Source organism: Typopeltis vanoorti, chromosome 7 (genome assembly GCF_054136105.1).
Source record: "Typopeltis vanoorti isolate ZY-2024b chromosome 7, IOZ_Tvanoo_1.0, whole genome shotgun sequence".
Classification (NCBI taxonomy): Eukaryota; Metazoa; Arthropoda; class Arachnida; order Uropygi; family Thelyphonidae; genus Typopeltis; species Typopeltis vanoorti.
The window spans coordinates 91,578,446-91,604,704 of record NC_143555.1 but is presented as its reverse complement, the minus strand read 5'-3'; the positions used below and the strand labels follow the sequence as shown (position 1 = coordinate 91,604,704).

The 26,259-nt window shown below is 36.9% G+C and overlaps 1 protein-coding gene across 1 annotated transcript in view; it reads right to left on the bottom strand.

Moving 5' to 3' along the window:
• Window positions 1-26,259, bottom strand: part of LOC150104860 (ragulator complex protein LAMTOR1-like) — a 107,957-nt gene that overhangs the window by 30,415 nt on the left and 51,283 nt on the right. The window contains exon 4 of the mRNA XM_090396017.1: window positions 3,175-3,370. Coding sequence (XP_090252143.1) covers window positions 3,175-3,370 — 196 coding nt within the window. The remainder of the gene's footprint in view (window positions 1-3,174; window positions 3,371-26,259) is intronic.

Sequence of the window (26,259 nt, the reverse complement as noted above, 5' to 3'; positions counted from 1 at the left end):
ATATTGTGATGGAGGTGGTAACAGAGGAGGTGAGAGAATATGCACCTTGGACAATGTTGTATGCAGATGACATCTTGCTGTGTGTAGATTCAAGAGAAGAAGCGGAAACTAAACTGGAAAGATGGAGAAAAGTACTGGAAGAGAGAGGTATGAGACTGAGCAGAAGTAAGACAGAGTATATGTGTTGCGCAGTGGGCGGTGGCCAGGAGACAGACCTGGAGCTGGAAGGAAATGTCATCAGGAAGGTGAGAGACTTTAGATACTTAGGTTCGACAGTGGAAGAAGATGGAGGAGGTGAGAAGGAAGTGGGATGCAGGATACAAGCAGGTTGGAGGAACTGGAGGGAGATGGCTGGAGTGTTATGTGATAAGAGGGTGCCGATCAATCTGAAAGGCAAAATTTATAGGACAGTAGTGAGACCAGCTATGACATATGCTATAGAAACTGTGGCCCTGAGGAAAAATAACATTAGCAGGATGGAAGTAGCAGAGATGAGAATGCTTAGGTGGATGTGCGGTGTGACCAGAAAGGATCATCTGAGAAATGACTATGTCAGGGGAACAGTGAAAGTTACGAACTTAGGAGCAAAAATACAGGAGGCAAGGTTGAGATGGTTTGGTCATGTGATGAGGAGGGAGGACGAATATGTGGGAAGAAGGGTCATGCAGATGAATGTGCAAGGAAGGCGGAAGCGTGGGCGGCCAAAGAAGAGATGGAGGGAGCTGGTAGAAGAGGACTTGAAGATGAAGAACTTGGATGTGGTGACAGCCCAAGACAGGAAGGTGTGGAGGAGACTCATAACAAACAGTGACCCCACTTAAGTGGGAGAAGCTGCAGAAGAAGAAGAAGAAGTGTTTTGCTCTTACAGTCTTTGTTCTCGTGACCATTACTGCCACATTGGACACAGATGGCAGAGCCACAACAAGCAGTTGGAGAATGACCATACTTTTGACATTTAAAGCAGCACAAATAGTTGAGGAGTTAGAGCCTAACTGGGCAGCTTAGATTATCCCACTTTTATAGATGTTGGTCATTTAGGTGTGTTGAAAGTAAGGATGATATTTCTGGTGAGAACTAGGTAACTATCCCTATGTGTGAGTATTCGCCTCATGCCTGTCACTCTTTGATCTTTCATTTCAGACCAGATAGCTTCATCTGATACATCAAGAAGATCTCACTCCAATATTACTCTCATTTTGTGAGGGGGGTAACTGTCATTGATATTCCTCTGACAGATGTTGCTTTGTGCCCAAGTTTTGATTTCTACAAGAACGTCCCCTGAACGGAGCTTCTTGACTGATTTTGGAGATCCTGCCAAGCCCCTTTGGCAGGATCTTCAACCTTTGGATGAAAGAGTAGCATTTTCCAATTGGACATTCATCAGTTGAATATTATATCAAAAAAGTTGGTAAGAAGGTGTTGTAGCATCATCCTAAATCAAGACTGCATGGTCACTTTCCCAATCTGAGGCAATATGGCCGCCTTAGTCACAGATAGCTCTTCTAATCCTATGACCAGGTCCAGTACTCTTGCACCTCAAGTCCCCTCCATCACATGCTGCCTCAAGTATCAGCAGGTGTATAAATTCCATTCCCTTCCTACCATGTGATCTCTCTTCCTTCCAATCTATATCTCCACAGTTGAAGTTCCCCTTAATAATCACTTGTATTAATTTGCTGATGCATGTCTTCCAGATCATCCCTGGAACCCCCTGGCCTACAGCAGCAGCCAACTGTATATTTTGTCTTATTGGCTTGATCTCACACCAGACTGCTTCAAATGAACAGCCACCCTGCTGCCTAATCTCCTATTATTTTTGGCTGCAATTCAGCTGCTATCATCAGTAACTCTGCCCCCATGCTATCTTCCCTGAAAATACTAAAAACCCTTCCCATTCTATCCCTGTAAATACATAATATGCTGTTAATCTGACAAAGTTACACTAACCAATGCCAAATCTCCTCTCTCTTGTTCCTTCTGGCATGAGTATATAGAAACTGCAGCATCCCTTTAGGTCCCAATCACCTTTACTGATTGAATTGATTACTCTATTCAGTATTTTTTGCTTCAAACACTAGATTCTGCACTTGTTGGTCATTCTCAGATGTACTTGCCTTATGGGTGCCTTCATACACACACACACACACACCTGCATCCACCCTAATTACTTCAGTTTTCCTAAATTTGTGCTTCAGCATGTTCAGTAAACAAGGTTCTCCATTTAGATGCATACATCAGCATTATACAAATCCTTTCCATAAAAGGATGGGTCATAGGTCCACAAACACTACATCATTCCTTCTGAACAACCTGCATATTGATTCATTTTCTATCAATGCCCTCCTCCTCAATTCACCCCCTATCATAGCATGGCAGGAGACTTACAAGCATCACCTTCTCTTTTTCTCTCTTTTCATTTTGATTTCATGCAACAACTCCTTCATAATACTTCTCACCTCTCAGACTATTAGTGCCAATCATCAAATTATCGTCCGCATGGTTAGCCTAGTGGCTGTGTGCTTCACAATCATATGCCTGGGGAAGGGGTGTCCTAGGTTCGATTCCCATCAACGACGTGAGCTCGAGGATCTTCCTCAGCCACAGCCAAGTTAGCCAGTCTTGGGCGTGGACAGCAGGGTTTTTTCTGCCAGTTTATCTTGTGTTTTTCATCCCGCAAGCAGGCAAACCAGCCCGAGGACACACACAGATTATAGTCAGAAGGACTGACCCAGCCATAGGTCTGATTTGCCAGCGTATGCTGGTTCTGGAGCCCAGATAAAATTTGGGGGGACTAGATGGTATCGTGAACTCCCATAAAAAGGGGGCGAACGCTGTATCATCACACAGAATTTATTTATTTTTTTATCAAATTATCATCAGATGCTACATGAAATGAAATTTTTCTATCTGCTGGCAAGACTGTGGTTGGTAAATATGACAAAATATTTTCATTTAAGATGAAGGCATGTGCTAAGTTTAGCAATGGAATTTTAAGATTAAAAAAACACTCTGAACAGTTTGATTTCAAATAAACAGATTAATACAAATATATAAAATAGTGAATTATTCATTCAAAAGAATAACTCAAACTAACATTTATGAAAAATGCAATGCTTCTACTTTGTATATTTTGTCATTCTCAATTTTAAACAAATCAGCATGCATTCCACTTACTAATTTCATATCGGTTACTGGAAGAGGATCTCCTGAAAGTACTCTGTCTGGATGTGGCATATCTTCCAGAAGAGGCGGCTTTGGTTCAAATGTCCTTTGTTGAATTTCTTGCACTTGTTGTTTGTACTGAAGCTCCCTATCTGTATAATCACCTTGTTCAACTTTGGTGTCCATAGCTGGGACATCAATGTACTTGCTGTAAACATTGCAGCAGATGGGAGAAACAAAATACAATGAAGTCTATGTTATTACCTTTATCAATACTGTCAGTTTAATGAAAACAATTGTTTCTATACATAGTTATTTTAGTTATTATCTGTATGTGTGTGTGTGCGCATGTGTGTGTCGGGGGGGACAACTGCCAAAAGCAGAAAACCCTCATCTCCAAAATGACTAGATTAAGGATTATTTAGATCAATGATTCATAAGATATATTAGATTGTTTATATCAATTCTGCCCAGAAACTGCATAAGGTAAATCCAATCCACTTCAGTCAAAGTCTGGTAAACTCAGCATCAGCTAAAAATGTTTATGTCCTCTACACAATTCAAAATCAACCAAATAGCAGTTTAAATTTCAATCAACCTTTCTTGGGCTGCTTTTACATCTAGAATACAGAAACAGTACTTGAAGATGATATAGGAAAGAATCTGAGAGGAACTGTTTGTTTATTTGTCGATGATGCAAAGTTGAGTAGAGCAATAGTGAATACATATGATGTCAAAATTTTGCAGGATGATTTGGATAGATTGGCAAACTGGGCTAAGGAGAATGGATGTCAGTTTAATGTAGCAAAGTGTAAGGTTATGCATTTTGGGGTGAAAAGATTAGCAGCTGTATACCACATTGGCAGAACTGTACTTCAGGAACTTGATAAAGCCAGAGATTTGGGAGTGTTAGGATAGGGAGTTGAAGTTTAGGGGGCACATAGAAAAAGTGGTTAAATCAGCTCATCAGATCACTTGGTTACTGAAAAATACTTTGACAAGCAGAGAAAAGCAGGTTATTGTTTTATCAAGCCTTGATGAAACCCCCATCTTGAATACTGTGTCCAGATCTGGGTACCAGGATTTTTTCTTGATGGGGGAGAGAATCCAGATGCGAGTGACCAAGATGATAGCTGGTCTATGGAATGAACCTTACAAGAACAGGTTGAAGATATGTGGGTTACAGAAATTGGTTGATAGGTGGAAAAGAGGTGATATGATTGAGACATTCAAATTACTGAGGGGTTTTTACAAGATTAATTCAGAGGAAATTTTTTTCAGAACAGGTCTGGTCGTGGGAGAACTAGGGGCTATCCATGGAAACTGAGCAAGAGTGTAGTTAGCAAGGGTATTAGAATTAGGCTTTTTTACTTGGAGAGTGGTGTATGAGTGGAATAAGCTGCCAGAGTCTGTTGCAGGTGCAATTACTGTGAATGAGTTCAAAGCAAAGTATGTGCAAATGCTGAATAGTTCTTGACATGATGTTTAGGGCCTCCCTCAATGAGTTCTAAGGAATCATCGAGGGAGAACTGTCAAAGTCTTTAAGTGGCTTGAAAATTTTTCAAGCCACTTAAAGTCCATTTCTCCTGTAATCTAGCTACCCACTTCAAATTATCTTGTAATAATAATTTGTAGGTGATCAACAATTTTTCTTTACATGGTTAAAGACCACCACTCTGATTTTCACCTACCAAAAAAAGAAAAGGTATATTCATTTTATAGTCATATAAAGGGTGACTTCAACAGCTTTCCACCACCATCTAGAACTGATGCCCTTGTTTGTTGCTTGCTATCATGTTTCTTGAGTACTGTCATTATTTGCTTATCTATCAAGAGAGCAGTTGTGTTCTAGATTTCAGTCTGTTGAGAGACCAGTGTGAAGCTATGGCTTTAAGAGTTAAGATAGGAAAGAGGAAAGTGGATATGCTGTCCTGAAGGAAAGGGATGTTTAGGAGGATAGTTCTAATTCTACTAGACTTTTCCTAGGAAACTTACACTGGTTGGAGAGAGAGTCTATTTTTTTAGGAAGATAGGATCCCAAAAAATTCTGTCCACTTTATGAACTAGACATTAGGTTTTTATTTTATTTATTTTTATTTTTTATATTTTGTGTGTGTTTTTATAATAAGGGTTAGATAAGTGTTGTTACATTTTGCCTGAGATAGTTGTCCTCAAAAACTCAAGAAATTCACTTTCTTTACTTCTAGTTGCTATCTCATCATACCGATCTATATTGCCATAATGAAAATACTCATAATGATCACCTTTTCCTATTTGCTTATACAGTTCATAGTCATTACCCCCCACGTCACTGGGTATGTAGCAACATCCGATTATTTCATTCTATTCACCTCTATCTCATACTATACTCCCTCAAAACCACCCTTGTATGGGCATAACTCCTTTTCTATCATCAACAGCTTTCCCGCTCCCCTTTTTTGTACTATTTATATCTTCACAAAAAATATCATACCTTTCATGTCTATTCCTGTCAGGATGTTATTTCTCATCCAACCTAGTCTCACTTATTCCAACAATTTTTGAGTGAACGAAATCAATCAATGCAATAATTTTGTTCCCCTTGTTTCTGATACTTCTAGTATTTGTATACAATCATAACAGTTCATTTCTGGATCTATAAAAAGTCTCAATGATATCACTTATTAATGTAACTTCTCCATGCCTTTCTCCAGCCATTCCTCTCATTTCTCAACTGTTCCTCTACATTCCACACTATCCTATTCCTTTGTCTACTTACACATTCACTCGATCTTTCTACAGTTGTGTTCCGCTGTTCCCTTACACACTTGTTCTCTCGTTCTGTACACTCATGCTAACCACTTCTCCATTCATAAGCCATTTCAATCCTGCTCTCCTTCCTTTCCTTAGTCTTCCACATCACTTCTTACCAGCTCAGATCCATTTTCTACACTCATTACACAAATGACTCACACCAAAACCATTCAAATGGAATTCATCACTTGTACACAATTCCATTTATCCTTCAAACTCATCCCACACATCCACAAACTATATTCTTTTCTCTTCACACATTTCCACTAACATGTCATCTATAATTCTTGCTCTCTGCCTTGTTTCATCAGTCATACCTGAGCAACACCAACTACCTTTCTTATCACACTGTTATCTTTTATTCTTCTCAACAACCTCCTGATATCCATTCTTACTTTCTCTTTGTTTCCAATGAAATGATTTGCTGTTTTAAGGGTACTTGTGACATAAGACTGAATGATATATGCACGTAAACACAAGAAAGATATTTAATTAACCAAATATTTCAGTCTGGAAATAACACTCCATCCTCAGTGGTATTACAAGAACAGTTTTAAAAAATACAAGCTAGAATACTAACAATAGATTGTTAAAAATAGAACATGCCGTGTGATGTTATATCACTAAGTATAAAACGGAATATTTTGAAGTAAAGACATGATTGGAAAAAAAAAAAAAAAATTAATGAGTAATCTTGATTAGACTTTCCCAGATTTTTTACAATTCAGGTTGGGACAATGGAGCAAGGCCTCCATGCTTTCCGTGAACAAATGATAGAATCCAAGAACATCAATCCTCCATTCTTCACAACAAACCTGAGAAGTCTGGATTGGCTCAACACGGGATTGAAACTGACCACAGCATCTTTTGGTCCAGGACTCGCCTCTTACATAGATCCCATTATAGGTTCGAACGTTTGTTCAAGGAAAACGTGGAGGCCTTGCTCCATCGTCCCACCCTGAATCGTAATGACTGTATATCTATATCAAAAATCTGGGAAAGTTTAATTAAGATTACTAATTAATTTTTTTTTTTTTCAATCATGTCTCTACTTCAAAATATTCCATTTTATACTTAATACTTAGTGATATAACATCACGCGCCGTGTTCTATTTTTAACAATCTATTGTTAGTATTCTAGCTTGTATTTTTTAAAACTGTTCTTGTAATGCCACTGAGGATGGTCTGCTATTTCCAGACCGAAATATTTGATTAATTAAATATCTTTCTTGTGTTTATGTGCATATATCATTCAATGAAATGATTTAGTCCTAGTAAGAACCAAAGCAGTAAGAATGGTGAATCGTGTTGTATGGGGATTAGATTATTAGAGGTATGGTGAATGAGAGGAAGCACAATGCTTCAAATGCTCTACTCAATCTACCTCCTGAAAACAAATCTTGTGCATCTTCTCATTCACCATGCCTCTAATAATCTAATCCTCCCCATACAACACCACTCACTATTCTTTCATTTGGACATCATTCATTTCAGTCTTCTTCACGCTTAGAAAAATCTACAATTCTTCATTTCACTCCACATCTGCTTCATTACTTGCCTCATCTTCGCCAACTTGGCTTTCAAATCTTGCATCATCTTTTCACTATCATTCTCTCTTATTATTTTTCTGTCAGTCATACATGCTTTTTTTTTTTTGTGTCAGCCCTGTTCATCATCTTGCTATCACTTGGCTCAATATAGCACCATCATTCTCGCACAGTTTCTTATGATCAGTCATAATGTTCCCTATGCCATCAGTTTCACATGCTTTCTTAACATTTGCACAATGTTTCTCAACATCCAATCTCACTTACACTGCCATGTTCCCTATTCTGATTCAAACAAGCCTTGTGATCCATCAGCATATTACACTTCCTGCATACCCACATTATCTCTGTTCTCTCAACCTGTCCACATAAGCATCAGCAACATCTCCCCAAATCCATTCTTGAAAAATCCACATAATTCACTTTGTCTTTTGCACCAATCTATGCAACAATCTTCCTTTCACCACCATTTTGTTCCACAGCACTAAACAAGAAACCAAGAATTAAAATATTTAATCAAACACCACGTTCCAATCACAAATATCACACTGCAACAATCAATCTAAAAATTACACACAATAAATATGATGTTAACTTATCTTGCTGCAGCTCATACAATGACTGATGCTTTACACTCACCACCTAGTCACCAATATAGCATCTTCAAATATATAAATTTGGACAAACAGAGCTCTGTGTAATACTATTTATCTGATGTTTTATTTCGAATAAATTAAGGTTGCATGAGAAAGAGAGGAAATATTCTGAGTACCATAATTTTTGATTTCATAATTACACCCTCTGTCCAAGAAGAAACCGAACTTTTCAAAAATAGAAGAAACTAGTGCCACCACCTGTTGTATCTTTTTGTTGTTAAAAGCGGCAACCTTCATTAGTGTTGTGTCAACTGTTTATGACATTTGTTTCATTAGAAGCAGAGTTATAGTGTCAAGAGTGACAGCATGTTTTGACAAACAGTCTGAAAATTAGTTTCAAACAGAGAGCTGCGATTGACTTTTGTGTTAAACTTGGTAAAAGTTTTACCGAAACACATCAAATGCTTCAAAAAGCATACGGTGATGAATGCTTATCCCATACTCAAGTTTACAAGTGGTTTAACGATTTCAAAGTGGTCGTGAGACACTTGAGGATGACGAAAAGCCGGGCCATCCAAAAACTGGACTGAGCGAAGTTAACATCCAAAAAGTGCGTGATTTTGGAATCCCCAATTCATCTTCAATCAATCTCACGGACGATTTTGGGTTTTCTTTGATGAATTGGGGATTCCAAAATCAAATGTGCACAACAATTTGACCGAGAGTTTGGCCCTTCGTAAATTGAATTCGCGATTTGTTTCCCTACAAGTTGACCGACGACAAAAAAATGTATCGAATTGAACACTGCAAAAGACCCCATTAAAACCGCTCGTAAGGACTCAAACTTCCTTGAAACGATCGTTACTGTCAATGAAATGTGGTGTTTTGGGTATGAGCCCGAAACAAAGTGCCAGACTGCTGAGTGGAGACCACCAGAAGAGGGGGCATCCGAAAAAAAAGTTGTTTGGAGAAGTCAAAAGTAAAGACAATGCTGATTTGTTTCTACGATTCCAAGGGCATTATCCACAAAGAATTCATTCCGTCTGGCCAAACGGTCAATGGTGAGTTTTATCTTGAAGTTTTGAAGCGATTGATAGCAAGAATTCGTCCCCACCGACCATTTGTAAAAACACACTGTCACTCTTGACACTATAACTTGGCTTCTAATGAAACAAATGTCATAAACAGTTGACACAACACTAATGAAGGTTGCCGCTTTAGACAACAAAAAAGATACAACAGGTGGCACCACTAGTTTCTTCCATTTTTGAAAAGTTAGTTTTCTTTTTGGACAGAGGGTGTATATACTATAGAAATTTTTTTAACTATGCTGAAATATTGTATAAAAAGATTTAGTTAATAATCAGTATTTTAAGATAGTATTTGTATTTATATTAGTTTGTAATGTTTATTCTTAGTGACATGACCACAAAATCAAAGGAGGCCAGAAAGACCTGGGTTTGAATCCCATCTAGAATGCTAGTTAGTTTTTGATTTTTATGACAAAAAGACATCAAAAGTCATACTCTGTCAGGACAAAGGTTACAGCAGTAATATGGAACTGCTAGTAAGACAATCACAAACATCCATTCCCCTGGCAGGATTCAAACCTGCAACCTCTTGGCTGGAGAGCTGATACACTAACCATCAGCCAACCAGGAAAGCCAGAAATTGGATGCAGAGCACCATAAGAAGGTGAGTTAATTGAAGAGGTGGTAGGATTTCCCCTTCCCAGAAATTCTGGTTTTTCATCGCACAAAACAGGCAAACTAGTCAGAAGAACACATGGAATTAACAGATATAATATACTGGCCTCATAGCCTTAGATGCTTTGACCAAATTGAGACATTTAGCTCTGAAGAGTTATAGCAAGAAGGGCTGACAACATGTGATAACTGTCAATATGCACAGTTCTGTCAACCATACAAATTGTGATGAAAGCAGTAAATGCAATATTAGTTTGATTTGTAACTAATGCTTAGCAGTGGTGCACCCAGAGGGGGGGGAAGGGGCCCAGGCACCCCCCAAAGAAAAGGAAAAAACACTAGAAAAATTTCCAAAAATCTTTTCCTAATTAAAATTCATTTTTTTTATTTATGTTGTGTGCTACTTATGAATTAGCGATCACTGCAGATGCTCAGTTATAGGTCGTATGCGATGTGTAGTGTGTATTCGCAAAAAGTCTACTCAACTCGGCCTGCCCCCCCAAAGGTTAAATCCTGAGCGCTCGCCCCCTCCAAGATTAAATCCTGAGTGCGCCACTGATGCTTAGAATATGCTAAACCAATCCAAAAAAATACTACACACAGTAATAAAATGTTTCAAGATTGGGATACCATGAGTAGGCCTTCAAAACCAATCAAATACCATAAAACTACTGAAACAAGAATTTTGTCAGATATTTTAAAACTATTGGACTTCATTATTCAAGCTGGATATTTCAATTTTTAAATCAAATTCGAATCAGCAGATTGAAGGGTCAGCAATGGGCAGTCCCAGTTCTCTAACCATTGCCAACTTTTTTGTGAAACACCATCATCATCATCATCATATTCCTGCCATGTACCCTCAAGGGGTGTACAGGATATGATAGTACTACATGAAAAAAATTACATCATTATTAATTTCCTATCTACAATTTTCCTCCAAATCAGTCTGTTACTTGTCAAGACTCCAACATTATCAGATCTTATATTTCTATCGTCTAAAGCACTTTGTACCGTATCAATCCACCTATATCTTGGTCTTCCTCTGGGTTGTTATCCTGCCAACCTGGCAGAGAACACTTGTTTTGCTAATCTTTCCTCGCCCATTCTGTTTAAGTGATCATACCACCTGAGATTAGCTCTGCTAACACATTCCTGGATGCTGACAATGTCAAGTTCTTTCCTAATATCCTTGTTTTTAATATGATATTGCCATTGATGCCATCTGTTCACGCCTATAATCTTTCTCAGGACTCTCATATCTGTGGTCTCTAGTCTTTGGTCAAGTGTTTTACTTCTGACCCAGCTCTCAGATCCATAAGTTAAAACTGGTTTGAACACTGTCTTGTATACAGCTAATTTAGTGTTCCGACTAATTTCTCGCTTATTCCATATGAATTTATTCAATTGACTTCCCACCATACCAGCTTTGCTGATTCTGTTGTCTATTTCTATATTTAATTTACCATCTTCAGTAAAAATCGTGCCTAAATAGCTGAAATGTTTTACTTGTTCCACAGGTTCTCCATTCAAAACACAGTTGACATTTTCAATGATTCTGCCTATTTTCATTATCTTTGTCTTTTTATTGTTGACCTTCATACCATATCTATTACAATAGCTATTCAATTTATTCAGAGAATCTTGCAGACTTGCAGCAAGATTCTCTGAATAAATTGAATAGCTATTGTAATATTTAGATTTATTTAGAAGTATAGCATCGTCTGCATAAAGCAAAGAGCTGACGTTAACATCTCCAATTTTGATATCATGTTTAATACCACTTTCCTTCATAATGTGATCCATATAGATAATGAATAACAGAGGGGATAATGTACATCCTTGTCTCACACCAGATTTAACATTAAACCATCTTCCTGTACTTCCTTCAATTCTAACTGCTGACTTACAACTCAAATAAAGACTAAGGATTGCTTGATATAATGCCCCATTGACACCATATAACTGCAGCGTATTGAATAGCTTCTCTCTTGGCACCTTGTCATAAGCCTTTTCCAAATCGACAAAACTAAAATACAGATCTTTGTTATATTCCCATGCTTTCTCGACTATTTGTCGTAAAGTGAAGATCTGATCCTGACAGCCTCTATTTGGCCTGAATCCGGCTTGTTCCTCACCAAGCTTTTCTTCCACAATTCTTCTCAACCATTTCTCAAGTATACTTGCATAGATCTTGCCAGGAACACTCAGTAGGGAAATACCTCTGTAATTCTCACATGCAGTCTTATTTCCCTTTTTATATATGGGTACTATGAGAGCTCTACTCCAATCATCAGGAATTCGTCCCTCTGTCCAGGCTTTCTGAACTATGCAGTGCAGCCACTGTAAGACTCTTATACCACCATACTTCAGCATTTCTGGTCAAATATCATCTACTCCTGCTGCCTTTCCACATTTCAAGCCTTTGATGGCTTTTTCTACTTCAAGTATGGATATATATATTCCTGACTGCATGCCTGGTCAGTGTTTTTTTTACCACTGTGCTGTCATCACTGCTTGTTTCATTTAGCAGTTTTTCAAAGTAATTACTCCATACTTCAAGGATATCTTTTTCTCCCATTTTCATGTCACCTTTATCATCTCTAATTCCTTTTACAGCACTCTTTCCTCCATTCTTAAGCTTCTTCAACAACCTCCAGAATATTTTGCCACCTTCTTGATATTTATTTTTTATATTCTTGCCAAAGTCCTCCCATGACTTTTGTTTAGCTAGTTTTACAGTGTTTAGCATTCTTGCATTTGTCTCTATATTCTCTAAGAGCACAGGAACTATTTGACAGGGACTTTTGATATGCTTTCTTCTTTTCCTTCACTGCCTCTAACTTCCTGTGCCCACCAGGGAGTTCTGATTTTTTTTATCCTTACAGACAACCTCACCATATGCCTCTCTGGCAGAATCAATCAATGTTTTCTTCAGAGTTTGCCACTGAATCTCCAAGGTTTGATTCCTGTTCTCAAACTCTTTCATTTTTTCTTCAATAATCTTTGTGTATTTTAGTCTACAGCTCACATCTGAGAGCTACTCAACTTTTATTCACTTTAAAACTTTCTTATATGTTAGTCTTTTTAATATGAAATTCAATTTTATCCTACTCAGGACTAAATAGTGATCACTTCCAATTTCAAATCCTCTGTACACTCTGGTGTCCTGCACCAGGGAGAAAACATCACTATCAACAATAACATAGTCAATGAGAATTTTCTTATTCCTAGCCTCTTCTCTCCATGTGAATTTGTGCACATTTTTATGTTGGAACATGGTGTTAGTAATAACCAGTCCATGTCCCGAGCAGAAATCCAACAGATATTTGCCATTATTATTAGCTTTGTTCTTTTCTCCAAATTTTCCCAAAATATTTTTGTATGTCTCACAATCATTTCCTACTCTGCTATTTAGATCCCCAACAAGGTCCAACTTTTTAATATGAAATTCAATTTTATCCTACTCAGGACTAAATAGTGATCACTTCCAATTTCAAATCCTCTGTACACTCTGGTGTCCTGCACCAGGGAGAAAACATCACTATCAACAATAACATAGTCAATGAGAATTTTCTTATTCCTAGCCTCTTCTCTCCATGTGAATTTGTGCACATTTTTATGTTGGAACATGGTGTTAGTAATAACCAGTCCATGTCCCGAGCAGAAATCCAACAGATATTTGCCATTATTATTAGCTTTGTTCTTTTCTCCAAATTTTCCCAAAATATTTTTGTATGTCTCACAATCATTTCCTACTCTGCTATTTAGATCCCCAACAAGGTCCAACTTTTCATTTTTCATTGTGTCTGTTACTTTTTCTAAAGCCTCAAAAAACTCCTCCACTTCTACCTTAGTAGAACCTTCTGTGGGACCATAGGCACAAATAAGTCTCATTGTCCAGTTCCCCATTCTCATATTTGCCCACATTACTCTACTTGAGACTGACTGCCATTCAAGAAGATTAGCCTCGTATTTTGTGTTGAATACTATGGCTACTCCTTCTTTTCCTTGATTGTCATTGCTTGAATATAACATTTTGGATTTATTGCTCAGAAAGATCTCACCAGTTTTGGTCTTTTTTGTTTCAGTCACCCCTATTATCTCGATCTGGTACTTATCTAATTCCTCAGCTAGCTCCATTTCTTTGCCATTTAGGCTTTTTACGTTGATAGTACCGATCTTTAACTCTGGTGATTTTGAGTTGGGGTTTGTTTTCAGATTTGTTCCAGTAGCTGACTTTTCGCTGTTTGCCCTGGTTCCCTGGCGAAAACAACGGGAGCCTTGTTTAACCGCGCGACGCCCCAGCCGGCATGAAATTCTGTCATGTTGTACCATCATTTTTTATTTTGGTTTAACCAATAATAATACAATTTGGTCGGCTAAATCCCAAATTGCCAGCCCATCCTCGTTCATTCAGTATCCAAGTAGATACCCAACAGGGTGCACCACGAGAAGGTGAGGATTGGACATTAGGTCAGAAGCCCTGGCAGGTTCTCCGCATTCCGTTAAAGGCTATGTGGAGGTCTCCTCTCAGTTATACAGCTTTGACCCTTAAGCACCCCTTCGTGAAACACTTGGAATGATATCTCCTTGGCAATATTTTACCTAGACATTGGTATAAATATGTCGATGTTTTTGCAATACAGAATGGCTCTTCTTCTGAATTACAGCAGTGTCCATCCAAAATAAATGTACTTTATCCCAGGATCCAGTTCACCTTAGAAAACAAGATAATCAAACAGCCTTTTTGAATCTATTAAACAGGTGGCAGTCTACAATTTTCAATTTTTCAGAAGACTCATGCAGGCTGTTAATATCTATGCAGACTTATGCAGTCATCCAAGTAAAAAAAAAATTGGACTATCAAAACCTTAATACATCCTGTCCATTCTTTATGTTCTTTGGACAAACTTAAAGAATTACAACATATTTAGTTAGCTTTCTTATCTAATAGTTTTAGTGATGACATCATCAAAAAAGCATGTAGCAGTTATATTACAGAATCCCTGCCTCTTCTGTTCAAGAGAAAACAGCTCTTATTCTTCTCCCTTTTATGTGCAAGGAATTTCTGAACAGATAGCGAAAATTTAAAAACCACTGAACATTTTTGTTGTTTTTGTCTTATCAAAAAAATCTCCATTTTTCTCATATCTCCTAAAGACAAGCTTCCTCCTCTTGATTTTCTGACAGTTTACCAGATTCCTTTGTAGTTGTGGCTTATGTTATGGAAAAGCTGGAAAATTTGCTTTTATTCACTGCAAAGAACGCAAGTCTCATATCGAATATCATGAGGTTGAACAGTCTGGACTTGCTGAACATTCCATCTCAAAACACACAATTCACTGAAATAAAACAAGAATCCTTCATACAAGCTGATTTCTTATAGAAAGTAATAAAAAAAATAAAAAAAATTGTTTCTTCTCCCTTTTATGTGCAAGGAATTTCTGAACAGATAGCGAAAATTTAAAAACCACTGAACATTTTTGTTGTTTTTGTCTTATCAAAAAAATCTCCATTTTTCTCATATCTCCTAAAGACAAGCTTCCTCCTCTTGATTTTCTGACAGTTTACCAGATTCCTTTGTAGTTGTGGCTTATGTTATGGAAAAGCTGGAAAATTTGCTTTTATTCACTGCAAAGAACGCAAGTCTCATATCGAATATCATGAGGTTGAACAGTCTGGACTTGCTGAACATTCCATCTCAAAACACACAATTCACTGAAATAAAACAAGAATCCTTCATACAAGCTGATTTCTTATAGAAAGTAATAAAAAAAATAAAAAAAATTGTGAAACATTGCCCCATTGTTCTAAACTAAATAGATCTGATTGTCTAGGTTCAGCGTTTTGCAGGTCACAATCTGTTAGTGGGTTATGAAGTCAGTTTAGCGGACTGCAACCAACATTTTAAAAAAATAAAATATAAAAAATATCAAAATGTATCTCAGATTTCAAAGCTTTAATACATTCACACTGGGTGGTGTCCCATTGTGCATTTCCCTTCAAGAAAGAAATCACTTGACAGTATATTATGTCCCTTCCAGATTGAGTAGTTGTATTTTTACCCAATTTTAAATACATACAGCATGCTAGTTTGAATGTTTTCGATTCAATTTTAATTGTAAAATTAGTATTGTCTCAGTGATAATGTATAGCATATCACTAGGGAAGTTGTTTATCATTATCAGTCAGGTCATTTTCATTCCAGATGTCTCCAATTTATACCAATTACCGTACATAGATTTATGTATCCAAACCATATTTAGTAGTATAATAAAACTACTCGATTTTCTTGTATATGCAGTATGATGGTCTGTTGGGGAGGAGATATTTATCACTTTACAGGGATTCTATTAAGTTTCAAATATTTGGCTATGAAAAAAATAATGGATTTTTAATATCATTTCATTCAACGGCTTTACATTATCAAAGTGAAGTTTTCTGGATATCTAGCTTCAACAGTTATTTATGCACTGACTAAGAAATCCTGAATGCAAAATACAACTTTCCAACATGAGACTTCTATATTCATTGTGAAGAATTTATGGAGACAAAAACACAGAGTAATTACTTATAATTATGGAAATAACTATTTGATGTTCCGAGACCTATTTATCAAGGTCGTCATCAGGGAAAACATACTTATGCACAAGACACAAGCTACTAATGTAGCTTGTATCTTATGATAGCGTGATCACTAGGCAAAAGTAAGATAAATCTAAATGCACTGTTCATCGTTTACTCTACTCTGACCTCTGGTAAAAAAAGAAATAATAATAATAATAATAAATTATACAAATATAAAATAAATTAAATTTTTATGCATATAAGTATAATAAAAGAAATATATAAAAAAATAATAAATAAAATAAAATTTCATATAGAACTATAACAAGTCTCTAATAGTCCTCTTAAGGTTTTTCTCATGTTTTTCTCATGTTCTGAATGCTATATAGGTTGCAGATGGATCCTCGAGATTCTTGGAATTACTAATCCATCATTCTTGTTGAGATTCAGATGATGTTTCAGCATCTCACAAGCTTCCTTGAACTTTCTTTCAAACCAGGTTTTGGTGCAGTGTAGGGACTTGGTGCCTTGCCAGTTGATTCTGTAACATGTTTAAAGTGCATGGTCTGCCAGGCCTGTTTTGCCATAGTAGAGCTTTTAATCTTGTTGAGAGGCTTATACGCTGGTTAAACATGATAACTAATATTTAAGGAATTGACAGCGTATACTAGAAATATAGATTAAATAAACTTTAATATATACTTTCTGATATTTCGGCGAACGTCACATTGCCATCTTCTTGGGAACTTACTAAAAGACACGTGCACACAAGTATTAATAACAGCAAATGAGACTGAAGCTAGGAAGCTAGCGTTTCCTAAAGTCCTGATGGTGCCCCCTGGTGGGCTGTATTGGTAGTTCTTTGCCTTTGGGCTGAAGTTCTTCTGATAAAAGTTTACCAAATTTGGGGCAGTTTCATGCATCCAAATTTGTTGAGGTTTGGCATGTTCCTAAGGGCCGAGGCTGATTCCATGAATAGTCTTTCATACTTGAACTTGCTGCGGTGTATTACGGTGGCTTTCTTCCATCTTATTCTGTGGCGAGTATCCAGAGCGTGGTCTGCAAGCCCAGAGTGGCTGTACTGGTAAAATCGGATGTAATCCTTGTGTTCTGAGATTCTGATATTTGCTGTCCTGCCTGTTTGGCCAAAGTAGGACAGTTTACAGCTGCAAGGGACCTGGTATACACCAGGTAGGTCTAGGGGAAGTGGTTGGTCTTTGGTGGAGCGGATAAGGGATGCCAGTTTTCTATGTGGTCTGTAACAAGTGGTCAAGTCACGTCTTTTTAGGATTTTATTGATTTTTTCCGAGGTGCCTCTGATGTAGGGAATCGTGATAGATTTAGAGTAATCTTTTTCATGAAGGGGAGGGGGTGGTGGGTTGTGGATAACTGGGTTAAGTATTTTTTGGATTTTTTGGAGGGGGTAGCCGTTGGCTGAGAAAGTGTCATGGATGTGATTTAGTTCAGTGGTTAGGGCTTGATCATTAGAACAGATTATTTTTGCCCTGTTGAATAATGTTTTAATAACTCCATATTGTTGTGAGGGGGGGGGGATTGTTGGTGAATGTATCTGCCTGTATGGGTGGGTTTTCTATAAACTGAGAAAACCAAGGTTCCATCAGGTTGGCGGGTGACTAGTGTGTCTAGGAAGGGGAGGTTATTGTTTTCCTCTTTTTCCAGGGTGAATTTGATTCTAGGGTGTTGGTTGTTCAAGTGTGTTAGGAAGGAGAGGAGTGAATCTGGGCCATGTGGCCAAATAGCGAAAACATCATCAACGTAGCGAAGCCATATGGTAGGTTTTTGTGGGGCTGAGTTTAAGGCTTTCTCTTCAAACATCTCCATGAAGAAGTTGGCCTAGAGCTTTTAATGTGGCATTCGTGTTGGTCTTTTCTTATTGGGATGGTGCATCTGTTTTCCCTAAGTAGGGTAGGTTGCAGGTGTACTGAATTTTGTAAATCCCTGGGTGGGCAATGTAGGAAAGGGGGATCTTTGGTTAAGCTGAGTATACTTTTTAATTTTGTAGGTTTGAAGGTTGCCCTAATGTTGTATTTATGTAGTGTTTTATTTTTATCTGTATATTATTATTATACTTATTATATGTATAAAAAATTTATTTTATTTTGTTAATTTATATTTGTGTATAATTTGTTATTTATTATTTTTTTTCACCATAAGTCAGGCTAGGGTAAATGATTAATAAAGCATTTAGATTTATCTTACATTTGTGCAGCATCATGTTGCTTATATCCTGTGCATATGTATGTTTTTCTGATGACCTCGATACAGGGGTCAAAATGCCAAGTGTTATTTTGATAATTATAAGTAAAATAATTACTCTGACATGCATATTTTTGTCTCCATAAATTCTTCACAATGAATGTTGACCACCGGGTAACCTTGAAAGAAAAGAAAAAAAAGTAAAAAAAATGAGACTTCTATAGTACTGAAAGGAGGAGGGTTTGTTGTTCTCTTAAAGTTTCTACCTGGTCTCTGATGAAAACAAACAGTTCAAAGCCTATGTCATGCAAATGAAACCTTAAAAGCACACTAACAAAAGGTGAAAATATGAGTTCCCAGGCAAAACATGTGTCTTAAGTAATGCAACAGGCAACTCTGATCTCAAAAGATTATATTCTCAAGCTTTCTGATAAATGCTGAAACTTAAGTTTCTAATATGTAACTCTGAAAGAATAATATACTTCCATTCCATAAATATGAGCAGGGGTGCTTAAGGATCAAAGCTGTATAACTGTGAGGAGACCTCCACACAGCCTTTAAAGGGATGCAGAAAGCTGACACCAGGGCTTCTGACCTAATGCCCAATCCTCACCTTCTCGTGGTGGACCCCATTAAGTATCTACCTGGATACTAAACGAATGAGGATGGGTTGGCAATTTGGAATTTAATCAGCCAAATTTTATTTTTATTAGCTTAAACCACAATATAAAATGATGGTACAACATTGACAGAATTTCATGCCAGCTGGGGCATCGCCCAGTTACACAAGAAAGAAAAAGACAAGTTTTTACAAAAATAGTGTGAAGAAATTAAAGAACATTCTAATAAAAATCAAACCAAAGATCTATTCAAGAAAATCAAATTCATAACTAGAAACTTTAAACCAAATATCTCTACCATAACTGATTCAAACAACCAAATTTTAACCAACACAAATGATGTACTCAAGAGATGGTAAAGCTACTGTGAAAATCTATTTGACACTACTATCTCATTTGAAGAAAGACCAGAGGATCTCATACAAAAAGAACCGAATATTTTAAAGAATGAAATTGAATGGGCTTTGAAAAAAACTCAAGAAAGGTAAAACACCAGGGTTTGATCAAATACCAAGTGAACTACTCACAACCCTGGGGCCTAATGGAACAGAAATTATCTTTAGACTGTGCAACAAAATTTGGGAAACAGGTATCTGGCTAGAAGATTGGGTAAGATCTATATTCATACCATTACAGAAGAAAGGAAATATTAATGGTTGCAACAACTATAGGACCGTTGCACTGATTTCACATGCAAGCAAATTCTGCTATATGTGATTAAAGAAAGACTGAAAAACTACACTGAATTGCAAATACCAAATGAACAGGCTGGTTTCAGGACTGGTAGAGGTACCAGGGATCAAACTGCAAACATAAGGCAGCTAACAAAAAAAATCCATGAGTTCAATATTCCAATGTATATCTGTTTTGTGGACTACGCCAAGGCATTTGACTGTGTCAATTGGGAGGTACTCTGGAAATGTCTGAACAAAATGGGAATTCCAAAATACCTAAACTTAATAAAACAATTATATGACAGAAATACAGCAACAGTGAAGATAGGCCGAAATATCTCAGAATGGTTTAAGATAGAAAAGGGGATTAAGGCAGGGATGGATCCTATCTCCTGACCTATTCAACTTCTATAATAAATTCATAAAGAGAAAAGCTCTTGATGGATGGAAAGGTGGTATCTCAATTGCAGGTAAGAAAATAACCTCAGGTATACAGATGATACTGTGCTTATAGCCAGTAATGAAAGAGAACTGATGTCACTTATTGGAAGAGTAGAATGGGAAAGCATTAAATATGGACTTAAAATTAACAGAAATAAGAGCAAGTATATGATGATAGAAAAAGAAGACATCTACGCATATTGTCATCTTAGAAAAATTGGAACAGTTCATATATCTTGAAGCTCTGAAGATAATAGTAGATAATACAGGCAGTGGTCATAATGAAATAAAAAGAAGAATTGCTATATGAAGTAATGCTATGACACAACTAAATAAGATATGGAAAGATAGAAATATTTCTAACGTTACTGAATACCCTTGGTTTTCTCAATCATTCTCTGTGGTGCAGAATCATGGTTACATGGTAAGAGAGACAAAGAGTCACCTGAGAGTTTTGAAATGTGGTTCTGGAGAAGGATGTTGGATGTCTCATGGATAGATAAAAGAACCAATGTTCTTTTATCTATCCAGTATTCTCAATAAATTAAATATCAAAAAGAGATTGAGTGACATAGTCAACAAGAAGATCCTTCAATATTTTGGTCATATATCACGACGAGATAATGGTTTTGTCTCTCTTACATGGTAAGAGAGACAAAGAGTCACCTGAGAGTTTTGAAATGTGGTTCTGGAGAAGGATGTTGGATGTCTCATGGATAGATAAAAGAACCAATGTTCTTTTATCTATCCAGTATTCTCAATAAATTAAATATCAAAAAGAGATTGAGTGACATAGTCAACAAGAAGATCCTTCAATATTTTGGTCATATATCACGACGAGATAATGATAACATCGAGAAGGAAATATTCCAAGGATAAGTAGGAGGTAAATGCAGGAAACGAAGACCAAGAGAAAGATGGATAGATCAAATCCAAAGGATCTCAAGACTTTCCTTGGAAGAAGCAACTGCCATGGCAAGAGATAGAAGTAGATGGAGAAACATTGTTGCCAAGGTCATGAGTCCTCAGGCATGAAGAGATTGATGCATACGACTTAGTGTTTATTTGAGTGGTAAGTCAGCAGTGAGAATTGAAGAAGTACAGGAAGATGGTTTAATGTTAAATCTGATGTCAGACAAGAATGTACATTATCCACTCTGTTATTCATTATCAATATTCACATTATGAAGGAAAATGGTATTAAACCTGATATCAAAATTGATATGTTAATCTGAGCTCTTTACTTTATGCAGACTATGTTATACTTCTAAACAAATCCAGTACAAGTCTGTAAGATTCCCTGACTAAAATGAATAACTAATTGTAATAAATTTGGTATAAAAATCAGCAATAGCAAAACAAACATTTGCTACATAGGCACGATTTTTAGTGAAGATGGTAAATTAAATTTGGAAATAGACAACAGAATCAACAAAACTGGTATGGTAGGAAATCAACTGAATAAATTTATATGGAACTTATTCCATATAAATTTATTCAGAGAAATTAGTCACACTAAATTAGCTGTATACAAGACTGTTCAGACCAATTTTAACTTATGGATCTCAGAGCTGGGTCAGAAGTAAAACAGTTGACCAAAGAGTAGAAACCACAGATATGAGAGTCCTGAGAAAGATTAGGGGCATGAAAAGATGGCATCAATGGCAATATCATATTAAAAATTAGGATATTAGTAAAGAACTTGACATTGTCAGTATCCAGGAATGTGTTAGCAGAGCTAATCTCAGGTGGTATGGTCACTTAAACAGAATGGGAGAGGAAAGATTTGCAAAACAAGTGTTCTCTGCCAGGTTGGCAGGAAAAAGACCCAGAGGAAGACCAAGATTAGGTGGATTGATACGGTAAAAAGTGCCTTAGAAGATAGAAATATAAGATCGGATAATAAAGATCTGATAATGGTGGAGTCTTGACAGGTGACAGACTAATTTGGAGGAAAATTGTAGATAGGATGTTAGTAATGATGTAAGTTTTTCATATAGTACTATCATATTCTGTATATACCTTGAGGGTACATGTCAGGAATTTGATGATGATGATATACGAGCAGTTTGGACAATAAATATTTCCATTATTTCTACTACGAGAAACTTATGCAGAAGAAACTTTAATTTTCCAGAAGCATTTCTGTGAACACCTCAATCGGAAGTCAATTAGAACTTGTTTTGCTTAAAATAAACATAGGGTAGAGGATGTATGTAAAATTAATTCATCAAATTCCTGATAAATACCCTCAAGAGGTGTACAAAATAAATACAATAATAGTACTACATGAAAAGAGTACATTATTACTAATTTCCTATCAACAATTTTTCTCCAAATTAGTCTGATCTTCGCCTTTCTTTGGGTCATTTTTCCTGCCATCAAATGCCTTCCTTCCCCATTCTGCTTAAGTGACCATCCTGAGATTAGTTCTGCTCACAATTCTTGAATCCCAACAATGCCAAGTCCCATCCTAATATCTTCATTTTAATATGATTCTACAAGGGGTGCTTAAGGGTCAAAGCTGTATAACTGAGAGGAGACCTTCACATAGTCTTTAAAGGAATGCGGAGAGCCGATCAGGGCTTCTGACCTAATGTCCAATCCTCACCTTCTCGTGGTGCACCCTGTTGGGTATCTACTTGGATACTGAACGAACGACGATGGGCTAGCCATTTGGGATTTAGGCGACCAAATTGTATTCTTATTGGTTAAACCAAAATAAAAAATGATGGTACAACATGACAAAATTTCATGCCGGCTGGGGCGTCGCCCGGTTAAACAAGGCTCCCGTTGTTTTCACCAGGGAACCAGGGCAAACAGCGAAAAGTCTGCTACTGGAACAAATCTGAAAACAAACCCCAACTCAAAATCACCAGAGTTAAAGATCGGTACTATCAACGTAAAAAGCCTAAATGGCAAAGAAATGGAGCTAGCTGAGGAATTAGATAAGTACCAGATCGAGATAATAGGGGTGACTGAAACAAAAAAGACCAAAACTGGTGAGATCTTTCTGAGCAATAAATCCAAAATGTTATATTCAGGCAATGACAATCAAGGAAAAGAAGGTATAACTATAGTATTCAGCACTAAATACTAGGCTAATCTTCTTGAATGGCAAGCAGTCTCAAGTAGAGTGATATGGGTAAATATGAGAATGGGGAACTGGACGATGAGACTTATTTGTGCCTATGGTCCCACAGAAGGTTCTTTTTCCTCCACTTCTACCTTAGTAGAAGTGGAGGAATTTTTTGAGGCTTTAGAAAAAGCAACTGACACAATGAAAAAGGAAAAGTTGGTCCTTGTTGGGGATCTGAATAGCAGAGTAGGAAATGATTGTGAGACATACAAAAATATTTTGGGAAAATTTGGAGAAAAGAACAAAGCTAATAATAATGGCAAATATCTGTTGGATTTCTGCTCAGGACATGGACTGGTTATTACTAACACTATGTTCCAACATAAAAATGTGCACAAATTCACATGGAGAGAAGAGGCAAGGAATAAGAAAATTCTCATTGACTATGTTATTGTTGATAGCGATGTTTTCTCCCTGGTGCAGGACACCAGAGTGTACAGAGGATTTGAAATTGGAAGTGATCACTATTTAGTCTTGAGCAGGATAAAATTGAATTTCATATTGAAAAGAATAACATGTAAGAAAGTTTTAAAGCGAATAAAAGTTGAGAAGCTCTCAGATGTGAACTGTAGACTAAAATACAGAAAGATTATTGAAAAGAAAATGAAAGAGTTTGAGAACAGGAATCAAATCTTGGAGATTCAGTGGCAAACTCTGAAGAAAACATTGATTGATTCTGCCAGAGAGGCATGTGGTGAGGTTGTCTGCAAGGATAAAAAAATCAGAACTCCCTGGTGGACACAGGAAGTTAAACAGGCAGTGAAGGAAAAGAAGAAAGCATATCAAAATTTCCTGGCAAATAAGTCAGTTTTTACTCTTACAGAATACAGAGACAAGTGTAAGAAAGCTAAACAGTGTGTAAAACTAGCTAAACAAAAGTCATGGGAGGACTTTGGCAAGAATATAGAAAATAAATATCAAGAAGGTGGCAAAATATTCTGGAGGTTGTTGAAGAAGCTTAGGAATGAAGGAAAGATTGCTGTAAAAGAAGTAAGAGATGATAAAGGTGACATGAATATGGTAGAAAAAGATATCCTTGAAGTATGGAGTAATTACTTTGAAAAACTGCTAAATGAAACAAGCAGTGATGACAGCACAGAGGTAAAAAACACTGACCAGGCATGCAGTCAGGAATACATATCCATACTTGAAGTAGAAAAAGCCATCAAAGGCTTGAAATGTGGAAAGGCAGCAGGAGTAGATGATATTCGACCAGAAATGCTGAAGTATGGTGGTATAAGAGTCTTACACTGGCTGCACTGCATAGTTCAGAAAGCCTGGACAGAGGGACGAATTCCCGATGATTGGAGTAGAGCTCTCATAGTACCCATGTATAAAAAGGGAAATAAAACTGAATGTGAGAATTACAGAGGTATTTCCCTACTGAGTGTTCCTGGCAAGATCTATGCAAGTATACTTGAGAAACGGTTGAGAAGAATTGTGGAAGAAAAGCTGGGTGAAGAACAAGCTGGATTCAGGCCAAATAGAGGCTATCAGGATCAGATCGTCACTTTACGACAAATAGTTGAGATATCATGGGAATATAACAAAGATCTGTATTTAAGTTTTGTAGATCTGGAAAAGGCATATGACAAGGCGCCAAGAGAGAAGCTATTCAAAAGGCAACAGTTATATGGTGTTAATGGGGCATTATATCAAGCAATCCTTAGTCTTTATTTGAGTTGTAAGTCAGCAGTTAGAATTGAAGGAAGTACAGAAAGATGGTTTAATGTTAAATCTGGTGTGAGACATGGATGTACATTATCCCCTCTGTTATTCATTATCTATATGGATCACATTATGAAGGAAAGTGGTATTAAACATGATATCAAAATTGGAGAAGTTAATATCAGCTCTTTGCTTTATGCGGATGATATTATACTTCTAAATAAATCCGCTACAAGTCTGCAAGATTCTCTGACTAAATTAAATAGCTGTTGTAATAGATATGGTATGAAGGTCAGCAATAAAAATACAAAGACAATGAAAATAGGCAGAATCACTGAAAATGTCAACTGTGTTGTGAATGGAGAACCTGTGGAACAAGTGAAACATTTCAGCTACTTAGGCACGATTTTTACTGAAGATGGTAAAATAAATATAGAAATAGACAACAGAATCAGCAAAGCTGGTATGGTAGGAAGTCAATTGAATAAATTCATATGGAATAAGAGAGAAATTAGTCGGAACACTAAATTAGCTGTATACAAGACAGTGTTCAAACCAGTTTTAACTTATGGATCTGAGAGCTGGGTCAGAAGTAAAACACTTGACCATAGACTAGAGACCACAGATATGAGAGTCCTGAGATTAGAGGCATGAACAGATGGCATCAATGGCAATATCATATTAAAAACAAGGATATTAGGAAAGAACTTGACATTGTCAACATCCAGGAATGTGTTAGCAGAGCTAATCTCAGTTCGTATGGTCACTTAAACAGAATGGGCGAAGAAAGATTAGCAAAACAAGTGTTCTCTGCCAGGTTGGCAGCAAAACGACCCAGAGGAAGACCAAGATATAGGTGGATTGATACAGTACAAAGTGCCTTAGACGATAGAAATATAAGATCTGATAATGTTGGTCTCTTGACAAGTAACAGACTGATTTGGAGGAAAATTGTAGATAGGAAGTTAGTAATGATATAATTTTTTTCATGTGGTACTATCATATCCTTTACACCCCTTGAGGGTACATGGCAGGAATTTGAATGATGATTCTACAATGTCATCTGTTCACTAATTTTTCTTAGAACTTTCATTGTGATCACTAGTCTTTGATGAACTGATTTACT